Source organism: Sprattus sprattus (genome assembly GCF_963457725.1).
Source record: "Sprattus sprattus genome assembly, chromosome: 3".
In the NCBI taxonomy this organism is placed as follows: Eukaryota; Metazoa; Chordata; class Actinopteri; order Clupeiformes; family Clupeidae; genus Sprattus; species Sprattus sprattus.
This window is the reverse complement of record NC_137922.1, coordinates 31539693-31564684: the sequence shown is the minus strand read 5'-3', so window position 1 is coordinate 31564684 and position 24992 is coordinate 31539693. Positions and strand designations below refer to the sequence as shown.

At 46.2% G+C, this 24992-nt stretch overlaps 2 protein-coding genes across 8 annotated transcripts in view; one reads left to right on the top strand and one right to left on the bottom strand.

Annotated features, from left to right (window-relative positions):
- The window catches only part of dock1 (dedicator of cytokinesis 1), a 219349-nt gene that overhangs the window by 101041 nt on the left and 93316 nt on the right, over window positions 1-24992 (bottom strand). The gene's annotated exons all lie outside the window — the stretch shown is intronic.
- On the top strand, window positions 2614-24571 carry insyn2a (inhibitory synaptic factor 2A; the record flags this gene model as incomplete). Its single annotated transcript, XM_080834747.1, has 3 exons — window positions 2614-3860; window positions 13827-13898; window positions 24388-24571. The coding sequence occupies 3 exons, from the start codon at window positions 2614-2616 to the stop codon at window positions 24569-24571; spliced, it is 1503 nt and encodes a 500-aa protein (XP_080690873.1).

Sequence of the window (24992 nt, the reverse complement as noted above, 5' to 3'; positions counted from 1 at the left end):
TGTGTATGTGTGTGTGTGTACACCTCTAACGATCCAGTTTGTTAATAACGTGTGAGAGATCTGGCCTCTAAAGCATGGAAGGTGTGGGCTGGCCAGCACTCAATCACGCTTGGGCACTCCTCTGTTCATGACCTCCTGGTTGACATACTGGAGGCAACAGCTGTTGGAGAATTGGGAAGTTGTTTGCCATCATGGCAGTTAATGTATGCTCAGTAGGAACAAAGTGGGAGGCCCATCCACACGCACATTAAGCTGTGAATTTGATCACCTTGATTACACCACAGCGCTGAGCTTCACACCACAATCACGCCACAAGTGGGGTGAACAGTTGTCTGCCAGCATGCTTCTGCTGTAAACCAACAGTTCAACACCGCCACGTTCACTAGCATGCGCTATGGTCAGAACTCCTTCTTGGTAGAAATAAGTCTCTATAAGCAATGGTGCAGTTCTGATGCTGTGTGTCTGTGGGATAGACACCAGGATGCTGGTGCATGTCCATAGCTCAGAAGCAGTGCTAATAGCACGTTTGATGATAGGGGAAATGTGGAATACAAAACCGGGAAGAATCATTATAAAATAGCAAGCAGGACACTTTCTTGACTTTGTTAACAAGCATTTCAACACACAGCACCCTGGGGTCTTGCAGTGTGAAAGTCATACAAATTACAGGTTCTTACAGGGGGGAAAACATCAGTAGTTTTTCTATGGCAAGCTCCACATGGCTTTGCATTTTACAAAAAACTAAATTTGCAACAAATTGATTTTCAAGCTGCTAGTTGATTGGTGGGGCTTTCGAAATCGACCCTCACCTATCCAATTCCTTCTCTTGTCCTCTCTGAAAGTAAACCCATGTCAGGCACTTCTAAAAGGGGCTTAAGAGACTGGCACTTGAGGGAGTAAGGACATCATAAAAAAGGGAAAAAGCTCTGCTCAGCGCTTCCATTAAAATGTCTGAAGAGGACATTTGACCCTGGAGACAAGACACCTAGAAAAGCATGTCAGGATGAAGTTGCTGAATCATACAAGTCATCCTATTCCCACTCTCTGTCTGTCAGTCTCTCTGAGATGGAAGAAAGATAGAGGCAGGCAGAGAGCACAAGGAGTGACAAATGAGGATTGCCAATAGCACAGACAGAGGTTCAGTCAGAGTCACTCATCACAGGGGGCGAGGTCATTGTAAAGTGAGAAGGGGAGATTAAAAGATGCAATTAACTCCCAATGACAAACAAGCCACGGGATAAGAAAACACTTCTGAAATCACCCCATCCATTTCTACCAGTACAGAGATTAACGATTCAGACAGTCCAGGTTTTAAATGGGGGACGTCACAGCGTGGAGATGAATTTAGGGCAGATTTTTCACTCGCATGGGACTCATGCTGCTACTTGAAGTGGAAAGGCAGGGGGAAAAAAGCTGGACGGCGGTAACGTAGCTAATTACCATCATCACAAAAGAGATGATGTTTACTTTTCACAACCAAATGTGTTCCATCAAACAAAAGACATTTTCCAGCCTTGCACGGTACTGGCTGCAAAATGCATTCAAGATTGCAGCAGAGTGAGATGCATTGTGGGGCTTACAGTATATCGCCCCCTGAACCTGCTCCTGCCATAAAAAGGATTACTACGGGTACTTAGTAAACATAATGGATGCTCTCTGACAAATTAAGATGAACAAAAGTGAAATTGAATATTTAAAATCATTCATGTAAGACCAATCCTTGCCTCCATCAGAGCACATCTGGTTATTGACCATGATGAAATGACAGTCAGTTTCTGGAACAGGCCAAAAGGTAGAGCCTTCGAATATGGCCTGCCAGGGAAAATCATTCTGCACAAAAAAAAAATACATTTACGAAGGTGGTACAAACCATCCCACGTGAGCGAGAGGCCAACTGATTGAGCGGTTTGGAGCATTAACCTGAGTTAACCTGGCCACTCTCATCTCATATTGGGTTATTGTCTCAGTGCTCCACTTCCACTGAGATTAATGTGGATCTGAGCAGCTCTTCATGTGGCGCACCAGATGAATAAAAATCATGACAGGTTTATACTGCACTGCAGAAATGACTGCAACACATTAGATAAAAGATCTGGCCCCAAGAGAAAAAATAGTTAGCCTATACACAGTTAGAGAAAGATAAAAAGCCTTCTATGTTGTTGACAGGTTAAACTACATTATTAATACTGAGAATGTACCAACTGCAGGTCTTTCCAGCATAAATTATTGAAAGTCTAGATCATATTTTAAACTTGTATACTTTCAAATTAAAGGATGTTCTATGCCCTTCCATTCCCTGTGCAGTTTGTATATTAGATTGATTGTAATGTAATTTGATGTTTGCCATTTAGCATGGATATTATTTATCTACTTTCTGGTGGCATTAATGTGTATAATATGGATGAGAATGTGCAACAAACCATACATACGACATTTTGCAGAATTTTCTCAGTATGACCATTGATGCAATGCAACCACACAGTTACAACTTCAAGAATGCAATAATTTCCTATGTATATAAAAATGAAGACTGACCAAGTGTGAATGCAGTTTGCAGAATCCAGAGCACCACTAACTGTCTCTCTTGTCCTCTTCTCTCTGCCCACAGGAACTATGGTGAGCAAGGAGGCTGGGAAGTGCATGCTCACCAACTCGGAGTCGGACTCAGAGACAGCGCCCTCTCTGGCCCTGGAGGTGAAGTCTACTCAGGATGCCAGTCGGCAGGTTCAGGTGCGCAAGCGGAACAAGGCGTTGCAGGTGCGCTTCAAGGACATCTGCGAGGCACAGAATGAGCAGGCAGCACAAGCAGCTGCTGAAGCCGCGGCATTGAAGGGAGGCAAGCCAGGGCCCTACAAGGTGCCCTACCGGAAATACATGACAGTCCCTGCCAGGCGCTCCATACCCAACGTCACCAAAAGCACGGGTGTCCAGACATCCCCGGACCTGCGGAAGCGCTACCAGACTTTCCCGTTTGAGCGTAAGAAGGGCCACACAATCAAGCATGCGGCGGCGGTGGAGCCCTTACGGGGACAGGACAATGGCTTTGTGATCGACGTGAAGCGAGCCAAGGCGGCCGAGTACCCCGCGGAGGCCAGGGCAGGGTCGTCGTCGCGCAGCAGTAGTCTCGGGCGTACGGAGAAGACGCGTGCCCAGCTGCACACCTGCGTGGCCACGGTGGAGCACCACCCGCGGCGGGACGACTGTGCCGACGGGCCGCTCTCCTCCGACTCCATCCTGCTCAGCTGCTCGGCGGACGAGGGCGACACGGCGGGCAGCGTCAGTGCGGACGAGGCCACGGACTACCAGCGCTGCGGCACAAAGAGCAAACACCACCAGAGCCTCCACCAGCACGAGCATGACCTCACGGCCTCTAAGAGGCTCAACTCAGAGGAGCAGGGCTCCGGTAGGGGCCAGTCGGACCAAGGGTCGAAAGTCACGGGCCCCATCGCCTGGAACTCCCTCACCCAGGTGGAGTGCCTGGAGAGCCCGTCAGCGCACAGCAAACGCAAGAAGGGCTTGCAGCTGAACGGGCTCCAGTCGCAGACGCTCCCCCGCACCAGCTGCACCACGCGGGCACAGTGCCACGCCGGCACCCTGTCGGCACAGCCGCTGCGCGTCATGGAGGAGGTGGGGGACGCCGCTGCTGCTGCGACCTCTGCCACGGCGCCCGAGAGGAGGGCAGCCGGGGCGGCTGGCGCGGACGGGGCGGCATGCAAACAGATGGTGCCTGTCAATCAGGACGGGAAGATCAAAGCACAGCTCCAGAGCATGGAGAACATGATCAGCTCCAGTCAGGAAACCATCAAGGTGCTGCTGGGAGTCATTCAGGAGCTGGAGAAGGGCGAGGCCCACAGAGAAGGGTAAGCACATCTAGATTTCACACTCTTTCTGGCTGTTACCGGGAGGTTTATTTGGTAGAGGTCAAAGGCTATAATTACATTCAAGCATGTTCTATCTGTGTAAGGATCTATGCACAATATCTTATCACGTAGGTTTGATATTCACTGAAGTGGTAGGTTGCAAGAGTCGGTCTTCATCATTTATATTAAGATATAAATAAGGACTAGAGGACTACTCTCCAAACAAAATATGTTGTCAAAGAGTAAATATTTAACACACTGCCCTCTGTAATAACAAGTATGCACCAGAGAAGAACAGTTTCTAAAATACATTACAGAAAATGACGATAAGAACACACTAATCCACAGTCTTACATTGCACAAACAACAACTGATACAAGTGCATAAGCTAAAATTCACAGCATGAAAAAAAAATAAGAGTTTTGCCCTTCTCATCACATTCCCGGTCCAATTGACATTCCTCCCGAGGAGTGGAGCGCGAATCCTTCCGTGATGATCTCTGACTGGCTGATTAGACTCAGCGAGTGTGCATGCCAAAAACATCATCTCACTCATTCGGGCCCTAATGCTCCAGTGACCCAGGGAATGAAGTAGTGCCACACAAGCCTCATCCTTCACTCGCCCACCAAGGTTACCTTCCCCAGGCGCCGCAACCCTTTAAAATGTCTGCAAAAGCCAGCTTCCCATTCCCAGCAGCATTTTAAGTAAGTGTTATTTCTTTTGAAGACACAAAAGTGGATATTACGACAGATCATTTATGTTCATGCTGACCATGTTTGCCATTGTGATTCTCAGCATGAGGTGTGAGAGACCAGTAACAAAGAATGGCTTTGGGTGTAGGTCCTGATGCATTAGGTTCAAATGAACACATCTAGCAGAAAGTCCCCTAAGAACAGAGACAAACTGCTCTTTTAATAGTTTGTTTTGACTACATACATCATTGGGAGACAATATAGTTGATCTTCACAAAACCATTCCACTGATAAATTGATTACTACAAAAGTGGTTCCAATGCAGTCCCTATCTGCAGAAACAACAACTTCTAGTTTAGCCAAGAAGCAGGAAAACAAAGAAGAAAATGCTGGTGCCTTGTGTGAGAAAGAATGTGCTTGAGCTGAGGGCATGTGAGATGAGAAACTCATCAGATACTCCAAGGTCTCCCATCTCTCCTGCAGGTCACGGCTGGCTCTATGCACCCATGGTCATTTAAGCTTTTCACAGAAAAAGTGCAAAAACAAGCTTCACCAGAAATCACAAATTAATATAAAAAGAACCATTGCGGGCTGTAGGAGGGGTTTCACAAGGGCTCTCAAAGCCTGGAGCATGGAACCACATGCTTGACTCTCCGCCTTTCCCCATAAGCCCTGTCCAATTAGATTGCAGAGAGCAGATAAGAAGGGAGGTGGGAGAAAGCGTTTTGTTATCTGGTCAGAGGCCAAGCCAGGCAGCTGTAGATGGGGCTCTGACATTGAGCAAAGGGGAAAGAAAGGGTGGGTGCCATTGATGTGTCAAAACGGCCCATGTCTTTTCAAATGGTGAGGCCCCACCCTCACAAAACACGTCACTGATTCTCCAGGTATTGTTGTCCGACTTCAAAAACCAGGCATCTTCTTTCGAAAGCTCTCAGACGGTGTGCACTTTAAAAGGTAATTAAGCCCTCCTCTCAATCTTCACAACATAAAAAACGGAATCAAGACCATTTCCATGTTTAATATCTTAATCTCCTTATTGTCAGATTTAAAGTGAAATGTAAAAAGTGGAGAAAAGTGGAGAGGGCAGTAAGGAGAGCTCTTGGAAGTCATACTAATGAATGTTCTGTTTATGGCATGGCTTAAGAGGCAGTTAGCTAAGCCTAATTTGAAACTTGTCCCCCTTTAGTTGATCTGACTAAACTGCATGAGAGGCACACACACACACACACACACACACAGAGAAGGGGGGGGGGGGCAGAGACAGACAGTTAAAGTCTCACCCCCCTCCACCACATACACAGAAAATATGTCACTTCAGCAATATGTGAGTACAGAAAACCAAAGCCACTGGCGATCATCCAAGACTGTAATTACAGTTTGTCCTCATTGCTAGCACACTTTAAATGGTCCCCTCAGGAAGAGAACCTATAGCTTTGTCTCAGTTCTCAAAGATATGCACTTTTCTCAGAGCTGTAAACACTTTCTTCCCAGTGTTCAATGCGTAAATCTTTTGCTCATTTAGTAAATGCAATGAAAAGAATTAACTCAAGGCATCCCCCTCTCAACTCAATGATCAAACATTCTTCATGCCGAACACATTAAGCTGTCAAAATTTTACACCTCAATTCAAATTGCACAATCAATAAGTAAAAGGTAAGTAAGTAAGCGACTGGTGAATCAATATGTTTTGGATCAATGGATCCTACAATGTAGAAATGGCAAGACACCAGAGGGGTGGTAGAGTCCAACAAGCGTAAAGGGGATGAGGGCGTGGGCGAGGGCGTGGGTGAAAAAGAGCACAATATCAAGTATATAAAGTAGTCAATATCAAGTATTTAAAGTAGTCAATATCAAGTATTTAAAGTAGTCAATATCAAGTATTTAAAGTAGTCAATATCAAGTATATAAAGTAGTCAATATAAAGTATATAAAGTAGTCAACATCATGCAGTTCTAGATGAACTTCATGCTACCCTAGCCCATCATGAGCTGATACATGTGTAGCCAAAGTCACAGTAAGCCATTTCACAACTACGTCCATGTTTTAGCGTTATTGGCATTGCTGTAACCGCAATACATGTATGTTACTCTAAACCTGCCGTGCATGTAAGTACTGTATCTACACTGGGACGTCATTGTGTTTGCTTAAGAACTCTACAGTGACATCAGTAATTGCTGAATTATGTTTTTGTTTTGGTAGAACTGAGAAAGCAGGCACATTTATTATGTTGATGAGCAAGAAACTGCCCAGTAGTCAATATGCCTAAGCGAGGAAATTCAACTCAGGGCAACAAGATCACTCCCAATTAGTTATCGTTTGGGATAATGTTACTGTTCTCGGCATAGATTATGCACACCAGGGCATCATCCCCACAGTATTAGGAAAGAGCAAACATCTTGTTTTGCTGAATCAGCCCAGAGAGGAGTTCCATCTTGTGATCCTGCTGCAGACCACAGTAGAAACAGGATTGAGAAAGTAGTTTCATTTCTGTATTTATTCTATGCTTTATTTTAATTTTCCTGTAATATTGTTGAATTTGATGATCTTTTCATGTTGATCTGTCAATCAGCAGGTGTTTGTTTTCTTGAGACAAAACATCCAAAAATGTGTGCTCTCTTTCTCATCAGTGTGAAAATGCAGTTATTCTTTTTTTATTATTATTATAATATTGTTTTGACATTTTTGTCCAGTAAGGTTAATCTGTATGCCGAAATAATATACACTGCCCTGAAAATAACAACAACAAAAAATACCTTTTGATAGGAGTGTTTTCAAATGATCCCTGTAGTGTGTAAGAGACAGACACAGTCTGATAGTGTGTGTTTTCTAAGAGCAAAGTTTGAATTTGACATGTGATACCGATAATGAGTTTTAGTTTAGCGAAAATGTTCAATTGTTTCAGAAAATGGGTCTTAGCAATCAGGAAAAGCTGTACAAATGGAAACCAACTACCTTGTAAAACTTCAAAGCTCTTTGATGTACCCGTGAGATCAGCAGCAACCCAAAAACAAACCAACCCAAGAGTCAAATAGGAAGCAGACGCTGAAGTACACAACTACTGCATAGCTCAGAGGTCCCTCTCTTCAAACTTTATCTAGCAGAACTTTTATGTGCAAATTGCTTTGGTTGTTATATTCTTTAAGCTGAACGCTACCTGTGTGGCCACTGACAGGTTGAATAAATATTTCTTTTATTAGGTCAGAAAAAACACTGCAGAAATGTGTGTATAGCAGTAAACGATGTCCCCATCAGAAATGCAATTTCCTCAACAAATAAGCAATGCCCCCAGGACTAAAGGTGAAATGTATTCAAGATGATGCCTGTTGCTGATGACATGCCACCACATCAAGGGAAATGACACATCACACGCAGAGAGACCGATCAGTCACATCAGGTCAAGAAAAGCATGCAGACATGCAGTGACTCTTGCCTGATGCATGTTTATTTAAAAAACAAGGTCTATGTCTAACGGGAGTAAAGCTAACTAGAAAATACTTGCACCTGTCGTCCTTTTGAACTCGGGAGTTAGGAGACCAAGAGCATCCATGTAGTTATTTCTTTCAGTAGATGAATCATTTCTTTCCTGTGACGACAGGGCATATTCACAGGCAGCGCGGCACGGCATGCGGCCAGCCTCACGCAGCCGTAGCCCTGTTGGCTGGCTGGTGTTGTTGAATAATCGTGCCGTGATGGCTCCATCCCCCCACGCTGGGCCTTGTCTCTTAGACAGGGAGGAGTATAATTAGAAACTTCTCATGCCTGCCCATTACTCACATATTATCTGCGCTGCTAGCGCCAGGTTAGCGCGGGGCCGGGACGGGAGGGGAGGGGAGGGCACCAATGGCCTCTGGAGGAGAGGAGAGCAGCCGTGCTCTGGCAGCCCCAGGGCACCATGCCACCAGCTGCCCCCAACGTCCTCACCTCCTGAGGGAGAAAACCCCCCAAAAGCTCAGTGCTGCCTAGGGCACACCCTCACACCCACAAAAACACACACACACACACACACACACACACACACACACACACACACTGCTAGGAATAAATCACTGTCCCCTTTACCAATATGCTCCGGCCACAAATAAACTCCATACCACAGCATTATGTCGTCACGCCAATTAATTACAGCAACTGTCCCGTACCCACACCACTTCTCATCTACCTGCTCTAGAACAGGGTGTGCACGCACGCACTCTCTCCCTGTCTCTCTCTCTCACACACACACACACACACACACACACACACACACACACACACTATTGTGCCCTTCACATAAGGACAGCTTGAAGCCCTGTGCTGCCTATGCGCAGGCTCAGGCCGACAGAGTTGGCTTTCCAATCCACAAATGCCAGTGAAATTGAAATCCATGGCACTATTTCAGCTCATCAAACAGATGTGTGGGAGAGGGAATACCGAGAGGAAGGGGAGCGGGGAGAGACGGACAATGAAAGACGTGCAGACAGATAAGGGAGAGGGTCAAAAAGACAGAGGCTGGTGTCAAGAAGAATAGAAAGACCGAGTGAATGTGGAGGGGGGAGTGTGAGACGTGCCTGGATGTCCCATCAGCACTATCGATCTGCCCATCGAGCCGAATCAGTGCTCAGAATACAGGATCCCTGAGGGTCACTGCCCCCAACCCATCTCTCCCCTCTTTCACTCTCTTTCTTTCTTCCTCTCTTCCACCAAGTCAACAGAGGCAAGCAGGGACAGGCAGTAATTACTTGTGGCACAGGACGGCCAGGGCCCGCCTTTCATTTTTACAGCCATCTGACCACTGTCCCAGAGCAGTGCTCATAAGGGCGATATTGATATGAACACACGCAGTATAGCTGCCAGAGGGGATGAGAGGCGGCAGACAGGCGAAGAGAGATTTACGCCGCACTTTTAATTTTTATTAGCGCGTTGACACTGGTCTGCTCCAGCTCCTGCTGCTCTGGAGCTCACAGTGGCAGGTGCTCCACAGGGCACCACACCAATATACAGCCGCGGAAAAAATTAAGAGACCACTTCAAAATTATCAGTTTCTCTGGTTTTACTATTTATTGGTATGTGTTAAAGTAAAATGTACATTTTTGTTTTATTCTATAACCTACTGGCAACATTCCTGGCAACATTCAGGTCTCGAAATTGGGCTGGCCATGACAGGGTCCTGATCTGGTGATACTCAATCCACACCTTTACTGGCCTGGCTGTGTGGCATGGAGCATTGCCCTGCTGGAAAAAACACTTCTCAGAGTTGGGGAACATTGTCAGAGCAAAAGGAAGCAAGTTTTTCTTCGGGGACAACGTTGTACTTTGCCTGGCTGAGGTTTGTAAAAGACCATAAGGATTGAACCAAAGCGGACTGGAGGGTCTCCTAGTTCGTCTTCTCTGATGAGTCCAATTTTCAGCTTTGCCCAACACATGGTCGTCTGATGGTTAGACGGAGACCTGGAGAGGCCTACAAGCCACAAAGTCTTGCACCTACTGTGAAATTGGACTCATCAGAGAAGACGAACCCTGTCATGGCCAGCCCAATTTCGAGACCTGAATCCCATAAAAAAAACTCTGAAATGTGATCAAGAGGAAGATGGATGGTCACAAGCCATGAAAAGAAGCCGAGCTGCTTGAATTCTTGCGCCAGGAGTAGCATAAAGTCACCCAACGGCAATGTGAAAGACTGGTGGAGAGCATGCCAAGACACATGAAAGTTGTGATTTTAAATCAAGGTTATTCCACCAAATATTGATTTCTGAACTCTTCCTAAGTTAAAGGATTAGTATTGTGTAGCTTAAAAATGAATATGAGCTTGTTTTCTTTGCATTATTCGAGATCTGAAGACACTGCATCTTTTTTGCTATTTTGACCAATTGTCATTTTTCTGCAAATAAATTATCTAAATGACAATATTTTTATTTGAAATTTGATAGGAATGTTGCCAGTAGGTTATAGAATAAAACTAAAATGTACATTTTACTTTAACACATACCAATAAATAGTAAAACCAGAGAAACTGATAATTTTGAAGTGGTCTCTTAATTATTTCAGCGGCTGTATATACACTCAAATCACAATGACAAACACTACAGTCAACAGAGACGACTTTCTCAACAGCGGGCAACACACACACACACACACACACACACACACACACACACACACACACACACACACACACACACACACACACACACACACACACACCCTCAAACACACACACCCTCAAACAGGCAGGCTAGTCCTGCAATGGCACATACATGGGATACAAAAAGCTAATCACTGGCTTTTCAGGCATAATTTATCTGCATTTTATGGTGAATTTTATTCATAATAATGTATTCCTGGTGATGAATTGCAATTACAGTGCCTTTTCATTAAAAAATGTGCAAAGCCCTTTGGTATCACTAAGCCACACCACTTCTACCCTGAATGTATGCTAAAGCACTCAAATGCGCTAGGGTGTAGAAATGAAGGCAATGGCTGACTTAAAAGTGAGAAAGAGCATCAGATACCCCTTTCACATACAAAACCTTTAAATGCATCAGGTAAAACCAACATGAAATAGACAACACATTTGCATTCATATGCAGTCTTCAATAAGGATAAAGAAACAGGTGCGTGTATTCCCACCAGAGTGTATTTAACTGAATGCTAGGGAGAGTGCACCCCTGTGAGGTCTCGCGCCAGTTAACCTAGCTATGAATGAAGATGAGGGAGTCAGCACTGCCAGCAAAGGTTTCCACTATAGAGACTAAAATAGAGTCATTCATGGCAGAATCATAGTTAAGGTCTCATGCCAGTTAACTAACTATCTAACTCTAGGTCAGGGGGCCATCTCAACACTTGGCAGTTGCCTGGGTGTGTTAATAGGAACTTAACTGCTCAGTTTATCGTATGTGTTTGGGGGACAAGCAGAGAAGCTGCACCGGCACCCTGAGAGTTTCTACCTTTTCCTACTATAATGTAACAAGTTAAATTGAAGATGATGCAACGTCAGTAAGACAACTAGCTATTGAACTGGTACATAATTCTGCCCCCGTGGTTCAAAAATTGATCGGTAGGTGTATAGGTTACTATTAGCATCTTGCTTTGGATCGGAACTGAAAAGTTTGGCATTTTCTTCTGTTGTGTTTGTCTATACGTAAAAGGTTAAGTAAGGAGGGGCTGATAAAGTGATAATTCACCTTTGATAACAAACTGTTATTAATCAAACTGAACAAATTCATTTTCGCAACTAACATTTGTGTTGGTCAAACATAGGCCATTTAAACTATTTAAGGTAATTTAAAAGTTTCCTCCGCTAGCTAGATAGTTAGCTAGCATAGCAGCCAGGTAACCATAGCAACCATGAAACACTGTTTGCAAAGTCACAAATAAAAGGCAATCTTGGGGTTTTAAAATTATCACAATAGATTGTGGATGATGGTAAATAGCTTCACAAAGAGAGTCAACAATCCTGAGTGAGGACATCACTGGGGCGAGGGCTTACACTGATATCAATGCTGTGGATGAAGGGGAATAAGCCCCTCCTCCACCTTGCCCTTCTCGATCATGTTAATCCCATGGTTTCAATCCCCACTGGAGACGTTCCTGTTAATGATACTAACGCTACTGTCGCCAGGGGATAGATTAACAATTTGATTTAAGAATTTGGTGTCTATTCCCACACAACACCATAACACTGATTTTCAGGGGGAATGGGGTATTATGTCCTATTCAATCATGACAACCATCTCACAGCTGTGACAACCCCCGACTGTGGGATCTCCCTCTCATGTTATGTGATGCCCTGGGGGAGTCTAAGCTGCTGTCGTGTCAAACAATGGCAATGCTCAGAAATGTCAGGGTGACAGTTGAACAGAGTGGCAACTGCATTCCACAATGAGGCTGCAATACAAAGACCTATTTAACATTTGATGAAACATGACGATGAAACAAGTGCAAGACACTCACACAACTTAACACTTGGGAAATACAGTAAACACCTTGTCTATGATTAAAAGTGTGAACCCTCCCTGACTGTAATGTATGGATGTGTCTCTCTCACGCCATGGCATTCTATATTAAGATGTGCGTCAGCGATGAATACTTAAAGTAACACTATGCAACAATTATACTTCAGGATTAGGGTTAGGATACGCAGTTTTACCTTAACAGCTTGAAAAAAATTGGGGCGCTACAATGACTTTTAATATGGAGAATCACCTCCGTGCCATTGCCTTACCAGGGTCCAGAGGCATATAACTTCGTTATGTAGTTTTGCCTGCCGCAGCCCGACTTGCCGAGCTAGTAAGTAGCTTATTTGCCATCTAGCTTTGTCTTGTGTGGCACTTGCTTGATGTTTGACTGTGTAAGGACAGTCGTTGAGTAAATAGTTTGTCAAAATGTCAAAGTCAGCACATTTCAAGAGATTTCGTTAGTTTTAGCTGCTAGCATACCGTTAGCGAATAGCTATTGATCCGTTGTGCTGCTTTAAGTTACTCACAAGAATGCCTAAAGGATTCTGAACAGTGCCCTGACCACGAACAATATTCATGGCTGGGAGGGTCTTCAGAGTGGCTACCAAGGGAGAGGATGGGGCTACAAAACTAGACAGGACACATAGCCATCATTTATAGACAAGCTATTCAGTAAGCGAGATCAGCCATGAGCGTTCCAGATGACTGGAGTATGCCCCCAGTGGACAGCTGTCTCCCTTTGTCTCAGAAAGTTACAGAGAATACTGCTGACCTTGAAGAGCCAGCGACAGGAAACATGATTCATTCTAGCCTGTTTCGCATTGTGTCTAAACAAATTGTTGTTTATCTCTAAATCCTGACGCTTGACTGTAAAACCTCATTGTCTCCTATGAAAAACAATAGAAATGCATCTCTATCCAAGCCAATCTAATCGGAGATCCCAATCTCCGATATAATAATGCAACAGCTCCCTCTGATCCCTCCCTGCAGATAGCTTCTCCCTGACAGTTCCTCAGTTTGGCACAGAGAACTAGATTATTTCATCTCCTGTCTCAATCGACCCCCCCCCCCCCCCCCCCCCCCCACCCAATCCTCTCCTCTCCTCTTCTCGTCCTCCTCCACCTGCCTAGCGCTCTCTCTCTCTCGCCGGTGTCATCTGTGTCCTCCGGCAACAGCCAGCGTGATGGAGGGAATATAGTGAGCTGGAGGCGGGGGCGGGGGCGGCATTAACGCTGGCCAGATAATGAGGAATGAGGAAACGGACGAGACAGGCAGCAAATGGGGGGGGAGCGGCTGAACAAGGCCTCCTAATGACTCATTCCTTCTCTTATCTCCTGCAGGCTCTCCTATCGAACGGGACAGGACACGGCCAACTGCGACACGTGTCGGAACAGCGCATGCATTATTTACAGGTTGGTTGCGACTTTTTTTTTAACCTCCTCTTTGTCCGTAACGCATAAACTCATGTTGTCCTCTGGCACTTAAAGGTTGGTCAGGGATAAGGCAAGTGTGGGCGCTGGGACAAGAAAGATCTGAATAGCCTGCTAGCCCTGATAAGGAACACACGCACACGCACACTCACACCACACCACACCACACACGTGTTATCTTCTCAGGGCAATTCAGAGCATGAAAGTGAAAATGAAAATCATGGAAATGACAGACTCGGACGTCAGCGAGTCGGGTATGTGTGAGTAAATGCCATGACTGAAGCACATTCACCTCTTAAGTGTTGCGGCAGAAAAATTGCTTTGTCACGGTCTTTGCAGACCACTCCCCCCCACTCACAGTCAGATGCTATTGAGGTCACATTGAGCCTCTCTGTCTCACGCACTTTAATAAAACATGAGTTAAAACAACTTCACACAGAGATGTGGCTGAGGTTTGCCAAGATACAAGTTCTAACAAAGAATGAATGAGAAAGAGGTACACAGAAAGAGACACAGAGTGAGAGAGAGAGGGGGGGGAGAGAAACAGAGAGGGGGGAGGGAGAGGGGGGGGGGGTCCAGCGAAGTGCAACGGAAGTATTTAAGAGAGTGGAGCTCAAGACCCAGTCACGCAAGGGAGAGAATAAGGGGAAAGCATCGAACTCTGCACCATCAGATCTGCTAACTGAGCTAAACACTGCTGGCTCAGACCAGGGCAGTGCAGGCCACAAACACCTCCAGTGCAGAAAACCCCAACTCTCTTTCCCTCACACAGCACGCCCCAAAAAACAAACACACTCATCACAATCACACACACACACACACACACACACACACACACACACACACACACACACACACACACACACACACACACACACACACACACACACACACACACACACACACACACACACAGCAAATTGGGACACATCACTCTCTCCTGACCACGTGGATGGGTCTCTAGGGTGCATTCAGCCTGGGTAAGAAGGTTTCCCTGGGGGTCTGTTCACTCTGACAGCAGTATGACAGCAGTGCAGTGCTTCTGACACAACCAGTCAGACTCATACATCCTTCATCTGAAGTAGCAGTTCAATCGCACAACATCTTACTCATTCACACGGGCACATTCAGAAAAACCAACCAGAGCCCACTCACGCACGCACACAAATGTACGCACACACCTGCTCATGTACGCACAAACGCACGCACACACTTGCACGCACACACAAACGTCTGCAAGCCAGAAAGCACAGCTGAGCATTTGAGAGATGAACAGACACGCCTCACTTTGATGTACCCAGCTTAGGATGTTCAATGTGACCAAGTGCATTTAACATCGTCTTGCCCTCAATCCTTGCCCTGAGTTTCTAAGTATGGTGTACAAAATGTTGGAGGGAGAGATGGAGAGGGATGATTCAGCCAGGCCCTTCGCAGGTGGCGAGTTTATTTAGAGGCAGTGTCCTCCTGGCAGCTTAGCACTGCCAGGGCAGGGGTGAGACCCTCATGCCCCCTTCCCTCCTCTCCTCTCCTCTTTAGTCTGTCAGTAAGGGAGCTGGTGGTGGAGGAGAAAAGCATGTTAGGAGCTTTGAATCCACGCCGCCACCACCAGGACACCCAGAGCGAGACGAAAATGTCCACACCACGAAAACATATCAGAACCAGTGGTTCACATGGGCTGCTTATGTATTGTGTGCAGCACGCCTAGCCATCAAAGTGACGAGCTTACTCTCAGAATGTCTGCAGCGTGTCTAAATCAAAACATAAAAGAGGGTGTGAAGGGAAAAAAGAGAGAAAAGAAACCCCTCCCCTCATCTCCCATAACCTGCACAGCGGGATTGATGAGCACAAAGAGGAGACCCCGAGGGATGGGAAATCTGCGTGTGGTTAGCATAACATATGGGCCGTCTGATGTGGAAAACCAACCAGCTGAGGCTGGGAAGGGTTTGTGTTGATGCAGCTGACGCAGGCCCTTGCACCGCCACACAGAGACTCCCTGAGCCTGCCCTGACGACAGGAGAGAAAGTTCAGGTCTAGAGAGAGACTCCCTGAGCCTGCCCTGACGACAGGAGAGAAAGTTCAGGTCTAGAGAGAGACTCCCTGAGCCTGCCCTGACGACAGGAGAGAAGGTTCAGGTCTAGAGAGAGACTCCCTGAGCCTGCCCTGACGACAGGAGAGAAGGTTCAGGTCTAGAGAGAGACTCCCTGAGCCTGCCCTGACAACAGGAGAGGTTCAGGTCTAGAGAGAGACTCCCTGAGCCTGCCCTGACGACAGGAGAAAAGGTTCAGGTCTAGAGAGAGACTCCCTGAGCCTGCCCTGACGACAGGAGAGGTTCAGGTCTAGAGAGAGACTCCCTGAGCCGGCCCTGACAACAGGAGAGGTTCAGGTCTAGAGAGAGACTCCCTGAGCCTGCCCTGACAACAGGAGAGGTTTAGGTCTAGAGAGAGGTTTGGGGATATGACACATGCCATGTGTTTCAAAAAATAACAGCAACAAACCTGTAGGGAGATCAGATGGCACTCTGTATTTCTAGCAGAGGACATGGAATCAAATTTAGCAGCCTCATTCAGAGGGTGAGGATTAAAAAGGCAATCTAATTACACGCATATCCACGAAAACCACCTCTCCGGTCTATCCAACCAGTGTGTGTGTGTGTATGTGTGTGTGTACGTGTGAGAGTGAGAGTGAGAGTGACTCCATTCCAAGTACATATGAAAAGAGAGAGAGAGGGAGAGTTTGACAGGGAGAGATATGAAAGGAGAGAATAGCTTACAATGAAATGTATACATTTTTCTAGCCCTTTATCATAGGCACAGGCACTAGGAAATATGAAAATATGCATCTGCACAGCGTGTGTTTGTCTACAGGTAATTCATCTTCGAACGTGCTCTTACCTACAATCTGTCTCTGTGTATCAGTGTAGGCTGTGAATGCTGAAATGGCAGCATAAAGTACATGAATATGTGTATGTGTGTGTATCTGTTTATGGGCAACTGTGTCTGCATCCAAATGAATAAGTGCAGGTACGTGTGCAGCACTAGAGAGTGTATATATATCTGCATGAGTGTGTTACAGAATGTCATATCTCTCCCCCCTCTGGGGTGTGTGTGTGTTTGTGTGTGTGTGTGTGTGTGTGTACACATGCAGCCTGCCCGGTGGTAAATCACTCATCCCTCTGTTCTTTTATCAAACTCATTTACTGATCAAAGCGAGTCCTGGGCTATGTGGGCTCATAAATCATCTTAATGCACTTCAGCCAGAGATGGAGCTGAGCACACACACTAGCAGCAGGCGGCTATTGTATCCCTATATCCCACAGCCTGGTCCAGGACCAGTGGCTATTGTATCCCTATATCCCACAGCCTGGTCCAGGACCAGTGGCTATTGTATCCCTATATCCCACAGCCTGGTCCAGGACCAGTGGCTGTTGTATCCCTATATCTCCAGCCTGGTCCAGGACCAGTGGCCGCACCAACAAACCCCAATGGGAAATACCGGGGACAGATTTCACATGTTGGATGAGCCTTTACCGTTCCAACTCTCTTGTTTCTCTTTCCTTCAGTCCAATATGAATTTGGAATTATGTTCATCCATCTTACCGTTCACTCCTCTCTCAATCACCCTCTTTCTCTCAATCACTCCATCCCTCCCTATCCAAAATATGGTACTAGTATAGCTGAGCTTGCCAGAGCCTAATGCAATGTCCATGACATTCAGATGAAAGGGAAATTGGAGGCAGAAATGATGATTGCGTTTTTATTCATTTTCCCAGGGTGATCCATAATCTGGGCCGGAGGAACAGAGGAACACCAAATGGCGCATAAAGAGTGGTGGCATGAAAGCCCATTTAAAAGGTCTCTGTGTCTTTATTTTAAGAGGGTCGCTTTCAACCGCGGCGCCTCCGTGGCCCTTTGTTCATCCGGAAAGGCTGTAATCTAATTTAGTCACGGCACAGTTCATGTCGACTAAGGCTGGTGATCGCACCAACAGATACAGAGAAGCTGCTGGTCAGAGAGGGATCATTTTCACCCGTCAGTCGTCCACTCGATTTCAGTTCACAGTACAGTAGAAGCAGTGGACCTAAACACAGTAGGAGCAGAAGTATGGACTTCATCTGTAGCCATCAGTATATCTGCTGTTAGTAGTATGGACTTCATCTGTAGCCATCAGTATATCTGCTGTTAGTAGTATGGACTTCATCTTTAGCCATCAGTATATCTGCTGTTAGTTGTATGGACTTCATCTGTAGCCATCAGTATATCTGCTGTTAGTAGTATGGACTTCATCTGTAGCCATCAGTATATCTGCTGTTAGTAGTATGGACTTCATCTTTAGCCATCAGTATATCTGCTGTTAGTTGTATGGACTTCATCTGTAGCCATCAGTATATCTGCTGTTAGTAGTATGGACTTCATCTGCACTTCATAAATGTCTGGCCATAGGATGGTTTTATGATTTTCCCTGTGTAGTTGCATCAGCACCAAATATCATTTCAGTATCAACTTCAGTCTCCGCCTTGGCCTACTTCTCTAATCATTGATAAACAAGCAGGAGTCATTCCTTGTCTATCGGCCCAATCTGCAGCGCTGCGGCTCATGTCTAATGACTCATTAATTGAAGATCATTTCCCGCCGATAACATTTCTGGGAATGATTAAAGACCAGCCGCATCCGACGATAAGCATTAGGCTTCAGCTAGCGCAGCTATCGAATATAAACAAACAAAAATGTCTCTCACACGGCTCTCAACTGAGAGTGCATGAATGCAGCTTAATCCACAGCCAGAGAGAGGAATGGAAGATGTTTGTTTGTTTGTTTGTGTGTACGAGTTAGTTAGTTTGTTTTCCTCTGCAATACTGAGTTACCATGAAGCAGAACTAAAGGCAGCAGAGCTGATTACTTCACTCCTCATGAATTACACCCAAGCTTTGCCTAGCCACTGCCACTGCCTCACAGAAGATCCGTCGCTTTGTCCTACTGTCATGTTTCCCAGACTGAACACCATAGCCTGGCTTTTGACTGTGGCAGTTGGTTGCCATAGATACTGAGATACTTGGGAGACTGAGGCTGCTGGAATGTGTGGGGGAAGAAGGGAGGGGCAGATTCAAAAGAATTTGGTGACTTGTGTGCATGCGTGTGTGCGTGTGTGCGTGCGTGTGTGCGTGTGTGCGTGCGTGTGTGACGACATGCGGTAATGCCAATGAAAGCTACAGAAATATGTTCATGTCAGATCTTGTGAAAAAATTATGATGGGCGAAATCAACTGGTCGGTGCTTTCCTATTCAGCTGATATCAAGATGAGATTAATGAACATGACTAGTGCTCTGTTCTGACACCACACTACATCATAGTATCATATCATCATTAGTGCCATCCAAAGTTCCAACTTAAGAGAAGACTCGCATGATAACACACACTCACACATACACTGCATACACAGTATATAATTTCAGACATACACACTCCCATAACTGAGGATAGTTATGGGAGAGTGCATGCATGAAATTATATACTATGTATGCAGGTATGCAGTGTGTGTGTGTGTGTGTGTGTGTGTGTCCATCCCCACCTTGATGAAAGGCACAGGGCATGGCAGTGAGGAGCACGGTGACTGTGAGGGGCTATGGAGTGATAAGCGGGCAGCCAGTCTGAGAATAATGAATCTTTCATTAAGAGTCTTTTGAATCTTTCTTTCAGAGGGGAGATGATTATCTTCTCACTCTGTCCCTTTGCTAATGAGTGTGTGCTCAGAGCTGACGACGCCAGAACACAGATGAGCTTTTCGGCTCCCCGTTCCAAGTTCACTGCTGAACAGGGTTGGAAGATCGGACTGCCGGTAGCAGACACTTCAACGGGCGTGAAAATAAAACCAGTGTCCGGCGTGATGGCCTGGAGCATCATGTCTTACCTGTGCCTTACCTAAGAACATACAGATGTTCCATTTTAATGAGCCTCCTACACACTGCATACACACTGCATCATCCCCCCTATCAGCAGAGCGCACTGCAGGGACGGGCTCGCTCACGTTAGCCATGACAGCTGTGAGGAGATACACCAGTGAGACACTTGTGAGATGAATGATTTATACTGGACATTCACGAGAGACATTCACTGGTCTTCCCCAGCGCAGATAGGAAGGGGGAGATGGGGGATATTGTGCAATAACAGTGTTGAGTGAAAGAAGAAGAGAGGCCAAAGAGAGAGGCGAAGGAGGAGGAGAGGAAAATGGATTGGAATGGAATAGAAAGAAGGAAGGGCATGCACTAACAGTTCTGCAAATGTACTCAGAAAGAGAGGTAGTGTGTGTGTGTGTGTGTGGGGGGAGGGGGGTGGTGGATGATGGGGTGCTCTAATACAATTAACATTAAGCGCAAGAGACACCTATGGTGGAAATGTAGTGAACATAAGCTTCGCACATTGCTAACAAGCACATGTTCATCCCTGATATTAAATTGTTGCCAAGAGGATGGGATGGGAGCGTATCTGCTGTAATAAGCTTATTTCAAAGGGCAGAGAGGGGTGGAATCATCTCTCACTCCCTCTGAATGGAGACTCGACTGAAGAGGAAAAGCTGCTCTAAGCTGTGCAGTGAGGAGTGCCACAATGGCAGGGTGGATGTATGCTTTTTAGTGCCTTTTTGGTGGCTAATTACAGCTTAAAAACGGGAAAATACAGCGACCACCTCTCTCTCCTCTCTCCACTTTCCTCTCTCCCCTCTTCCCCATTCCCAATGCCACGGCTTGCTATGTTACGTAGCCTGGCGATCAGGCATAATGTATTGACTAAACATAGGTCTCAGAGCAGGGAATAAGCAACATCACAGCTAGCGTGGAGGTGTTGTGCACAGTATAACACTCCTGTCCCAGTGCAGCGGCTCTCCTCGGATTTATGGCTACTTGTTTGGTTTGGCTGTCCGCTCTGAACAGGATTACACTGTGAATTAAAAACACCATGAACAGACACCTGTGAAATGAGGCCAACGGAACGCTAAGTTCATTTTCATAACTGAGGCAGCCCTCAGTACACACTGAGACGTGCCTTTTGCATTTCCTCTGAAGAAAGACAAGCTGGCTTCATCTATAATTCAAAATGCTTTTGCGGTGTCGCTTGGATCATGAGTCTTTCAGGAGCGTCCCAGTGAAGGCTGTTTCTCACTGTTGGGGTAGCCTCATGTCTGAAGGAGAGAATATGCACACATGCACAAGAGGGCCACACCGTTATTTCCCTTGGCTTTCACCGTAGGCAAGATCACGTAACGCTCTCCTTGGTGCTCGGTCTAGATTTGCCTGCTGACTGATGCCTCCTCTCATTGCTAAGCTCTTCACAGCGCAAAAGCTGCATTTGCACTGTACATCATATTGATAACATTATGACTGAAAATACAGCTGCTCTATATTCAATGAACACAATTAAAGCCATGATAGATAGGTTAACACAAATATACCTACCTAAATAAAAGACAACATAGTTTTGGTTTCTTAAAAGATTCTCTTTCAGAATAAGAACTTACGACATTCAGTTTTGCAGTAGCTAGAATTGTTGTGCCCTCATCTGCACATAACTCATGAGACTAGTGCATATTCACATTTAACAGCTCACTTCGGAACCCAAAACATACAAGTGTTTCCCTAGTGTATCACCCTCCATAGAAATAGAAAAAAGTATTGAATGGTCTGAGATGATCAGCCATCTTGGTTTCTCATCCAGATGACCAGACTGGTGCCATCTCTGCCTGTCCCCTGTGCTATTGACATGAAGCCCAAGGCCCCATGCAAACAGGGCTGGATTGATAAGGCTGTAATTACAAGACTCTGCCTAGTGATTAATTTGCTAATAGCCACACTGCACTCTGCCTTCTTGTAAAGTCCTGACTCACAGAGATGAAAAGTGCTGACTGTCCAATAACATTCACTTCTCTGGCACGCACACACACGCACACACACACACACACACACACACAAACACACACACATCCATCCAAGATGTCACCCTGCTGTTCAAGTCTGAATTAAAGGACATGATGAAAATTCAGAAATTGCCTCGACTGTTTATATTACATGTCCTTCTTGAGCACAAAACCGTTAACTGTGTGGCTTCACATGAGAAACCTACGAGGCTCAAAGGCCATTTTTCTCTGAGTGCAATTTCTCAAAGTTACAACACTCCAGTAGAGAAATGTGATTTTTATAATGCTCCTGAATGCTTAGGGAGCTCGGCGCTAACACTATTTGTATAATGCAGTCAAATATCAGTCCTTGGGGTTTCAGCTCTGAATAACTTTTGTCGGTGCTGACACACACGGCTTCTCATTGCTGGGGGATTTCAGGCATAAAGCACTAAAAATGCCTCCACAATCCTTTCACCTGAAACTGACTTTAAAAGAAAAAGAAGAAAAAAAGAACTGAACCAGAGTTTGTGGTGAGATCTAAGTTGCTGGCTTCCTTCACAAGGTCAAACTTTAAAATATTGAGTGAGTGTTCTGAATAGCAGCTGAGACGATGGCAGTACTGTCCGCTTATAATCAACCAATTAGCTCAATAACCAAGACCTACAGTAAAGAGTTCTTGGTTGGTATGACACCACCTAAGCTTTGCACTGGCTTACAAGGCCACACGTACATTCATACAAACACACACGCATACACAGTCACAGAAAGAGAGAAAGAGAGAGAGAGAGAGAGGGAGAGAGAGAGAGAGAGAGATAGATTGAGAGGGAGAGAGAGAGAGAGGGAGGGAGAGCGAGAGAGAGAGAGAGACCGGCACCTCTGTATCCCTTTCAACTGCAGCCTCCTTAGTCCAAGGAGAGTGGGTGGGCAGGAGAGGAGTGTGCTTTAGTGGATTAAGTTCTTCTCCCTCCCCAGCCCGAGCGCTTTAACCTCTGTATTTAGCTCAGCGTGGAAGCAGCAGTCAGAGAGGTGGTGGGCGAAGGATTACCATACACTTGGATGAAGGCTCACAGAGATAAACCTGCCTCTCCACCCCCTCCACCACCACTCCCAACCTCACCCGTCAACCTAAGTGCTCGTCCCGCCGGCCTTCCCAACATCTCTGAACAGTGCAGCTGTGCATCGCAACCACAAGAGCCAGTAGGAGCTGCTACTTCATTTCTATACCCCTACACTCCCAATACTAAACTTTACAGCTACTGGCACACTGCGATGTGGTTACAGCTAGGGACACTTTTACAACAGAACCCATTCCAATAAGACTGCCGTTAGGAACAAAGTGTGCTAAGTATTACACTTCAGGCTGCGATAAAAAGTCCTTCAGACAAGGGCAAGCTGCAGCGTCCGCTTCCTTAGGGCCCCACCTGAGAGCTGCTCTGTGGCTGACCCTGGAGGTGTCAAACGGACGCTGAGCTGGCGGTCAGGCCGGTCGGTGCACTGAAGGACGGCATGAGAGATGAGTCTGTCCCCACAGTGCAGCCTCCTGCTAACCTGCTGCTGTGACTGTGCGTCTCATAGCCCTAAATACCAAGCTATTACCGGGCCTCGGTAAATTGAATGTTATTGCCTCCACCTCCGTTATGACCTTTCCCTATACTAAAAATAATCCTGTTTACCCGACTGAATGTGTGAGTCATGATTAAAAATGGGCAGTGGCTGATGCAATGCGGGCAGAGTGACAGGAGGCATGGGCGGGCTTTGAGGGTAATAAACACAAATGAGGGTCGTTCCAGGGGAGAAGATATGGGTCAGGAGGGGGGGGGGACGGACGGACTGCGATCCGATGCGAGAGCAGAGTGTTCCTGAGGTCACACAGAGGTACGGGGGCTACAGGTTCCACAGGAACACACTGATCCTGACGAGGCCTGACTCACAGCCGCGATGCTGTGCGCCTCGGCAGACTGAAAGAGACAGATATAAAAATACTCACACACAGACACACGCACACACATACACTCTCAAACACACACAGACACACGCACATGTACACACAGAAGTTCTCACAGCATTGCACCACACATTTTTCCTCTGGGATGCCCAAACCCAGTTGTGCTGACAGAATATGAATTATGAGCAAATCATATTGGGCTCAGATTTTAGGCTGGCCGGCTCTTACGTCAGAGGGCTCCAACGGGCAGGTTTGGCTTTTTCTACTTGTGCTTTCCTGCAGTGCAGCAGTACAGAGCAAACCTCAGTGTTTACTACCTGAGTCCATCATTTCAGCCTGAATAATAAATCAAGGTTCAGAGTTCTCTCAGCCAAAGATCAGAGATTACAATGAATGATGCATCAGTAGCGACATCAAAACAGCACAAGTCTCTCCTTGTAAGGGGGTACATTTTTAGTTGCCGTTTCTAGGTGTTGTCTGGAACTATAAAGATAATAATGCCATAGCTGTGTTAAGGTGTAATGCTATCATGCTTATGTTTGACACCATGTTTCCTGTGTGTGTGTGTGTGTGTGTGTGTGTGTGTGTGTGGTGTGTGTGTCTCTGTGTGTGTGTGTGTGTGTGTGTGTGTGTGTGTCGCAGTGTGGAGCTGGACTTCAAGCAGCAGGAGGACAAGTTGCAGCCCCTAATGAAGCGCCTGTGCCCCACGGACGACTCCCCCTTCGCCTCCCTGCCTTACAGCCACGAGGCGTTCACCTCCACCCCCAAGCGCAAGGCCAAGGCCGAGGCCAAGAAGCACGGGCGATGGAAACTCTGGTTCCTCTGACTCCGCTCCTCCGCTGGCAGCACCCAGCACTCACCCCCCCTTCCTCCGTGAGGACGAGGCTCCTGTTCCTCCAACCGCTCGCTTGACTCATCAATTCAACTCTACACTTTGAGCCAGAAAGTAAATGAATATATTTTTTAAGAAGTTATGACCAGCCACTCTGACAGCCAATGACACACAACATTGCTTGGTGCGCGTCCTGGATCCTCCACCTGGCTTTTGAAATGGCATGGCCCGCACAGAGTGTGGGAATGATTGGGGAACTGTCCCAACCTGGCTGAGAATTGAATATTTTTGTCATGGTTCCCAAAAAACGATTCAAATTTATTTCTGAACTAATTTTCTGAAGCAGAGCGTGAAATTACATCATGGCAACTTACTTGCAGATCAGCAAGGTGAAAAGCATAATTGGATTAACTTG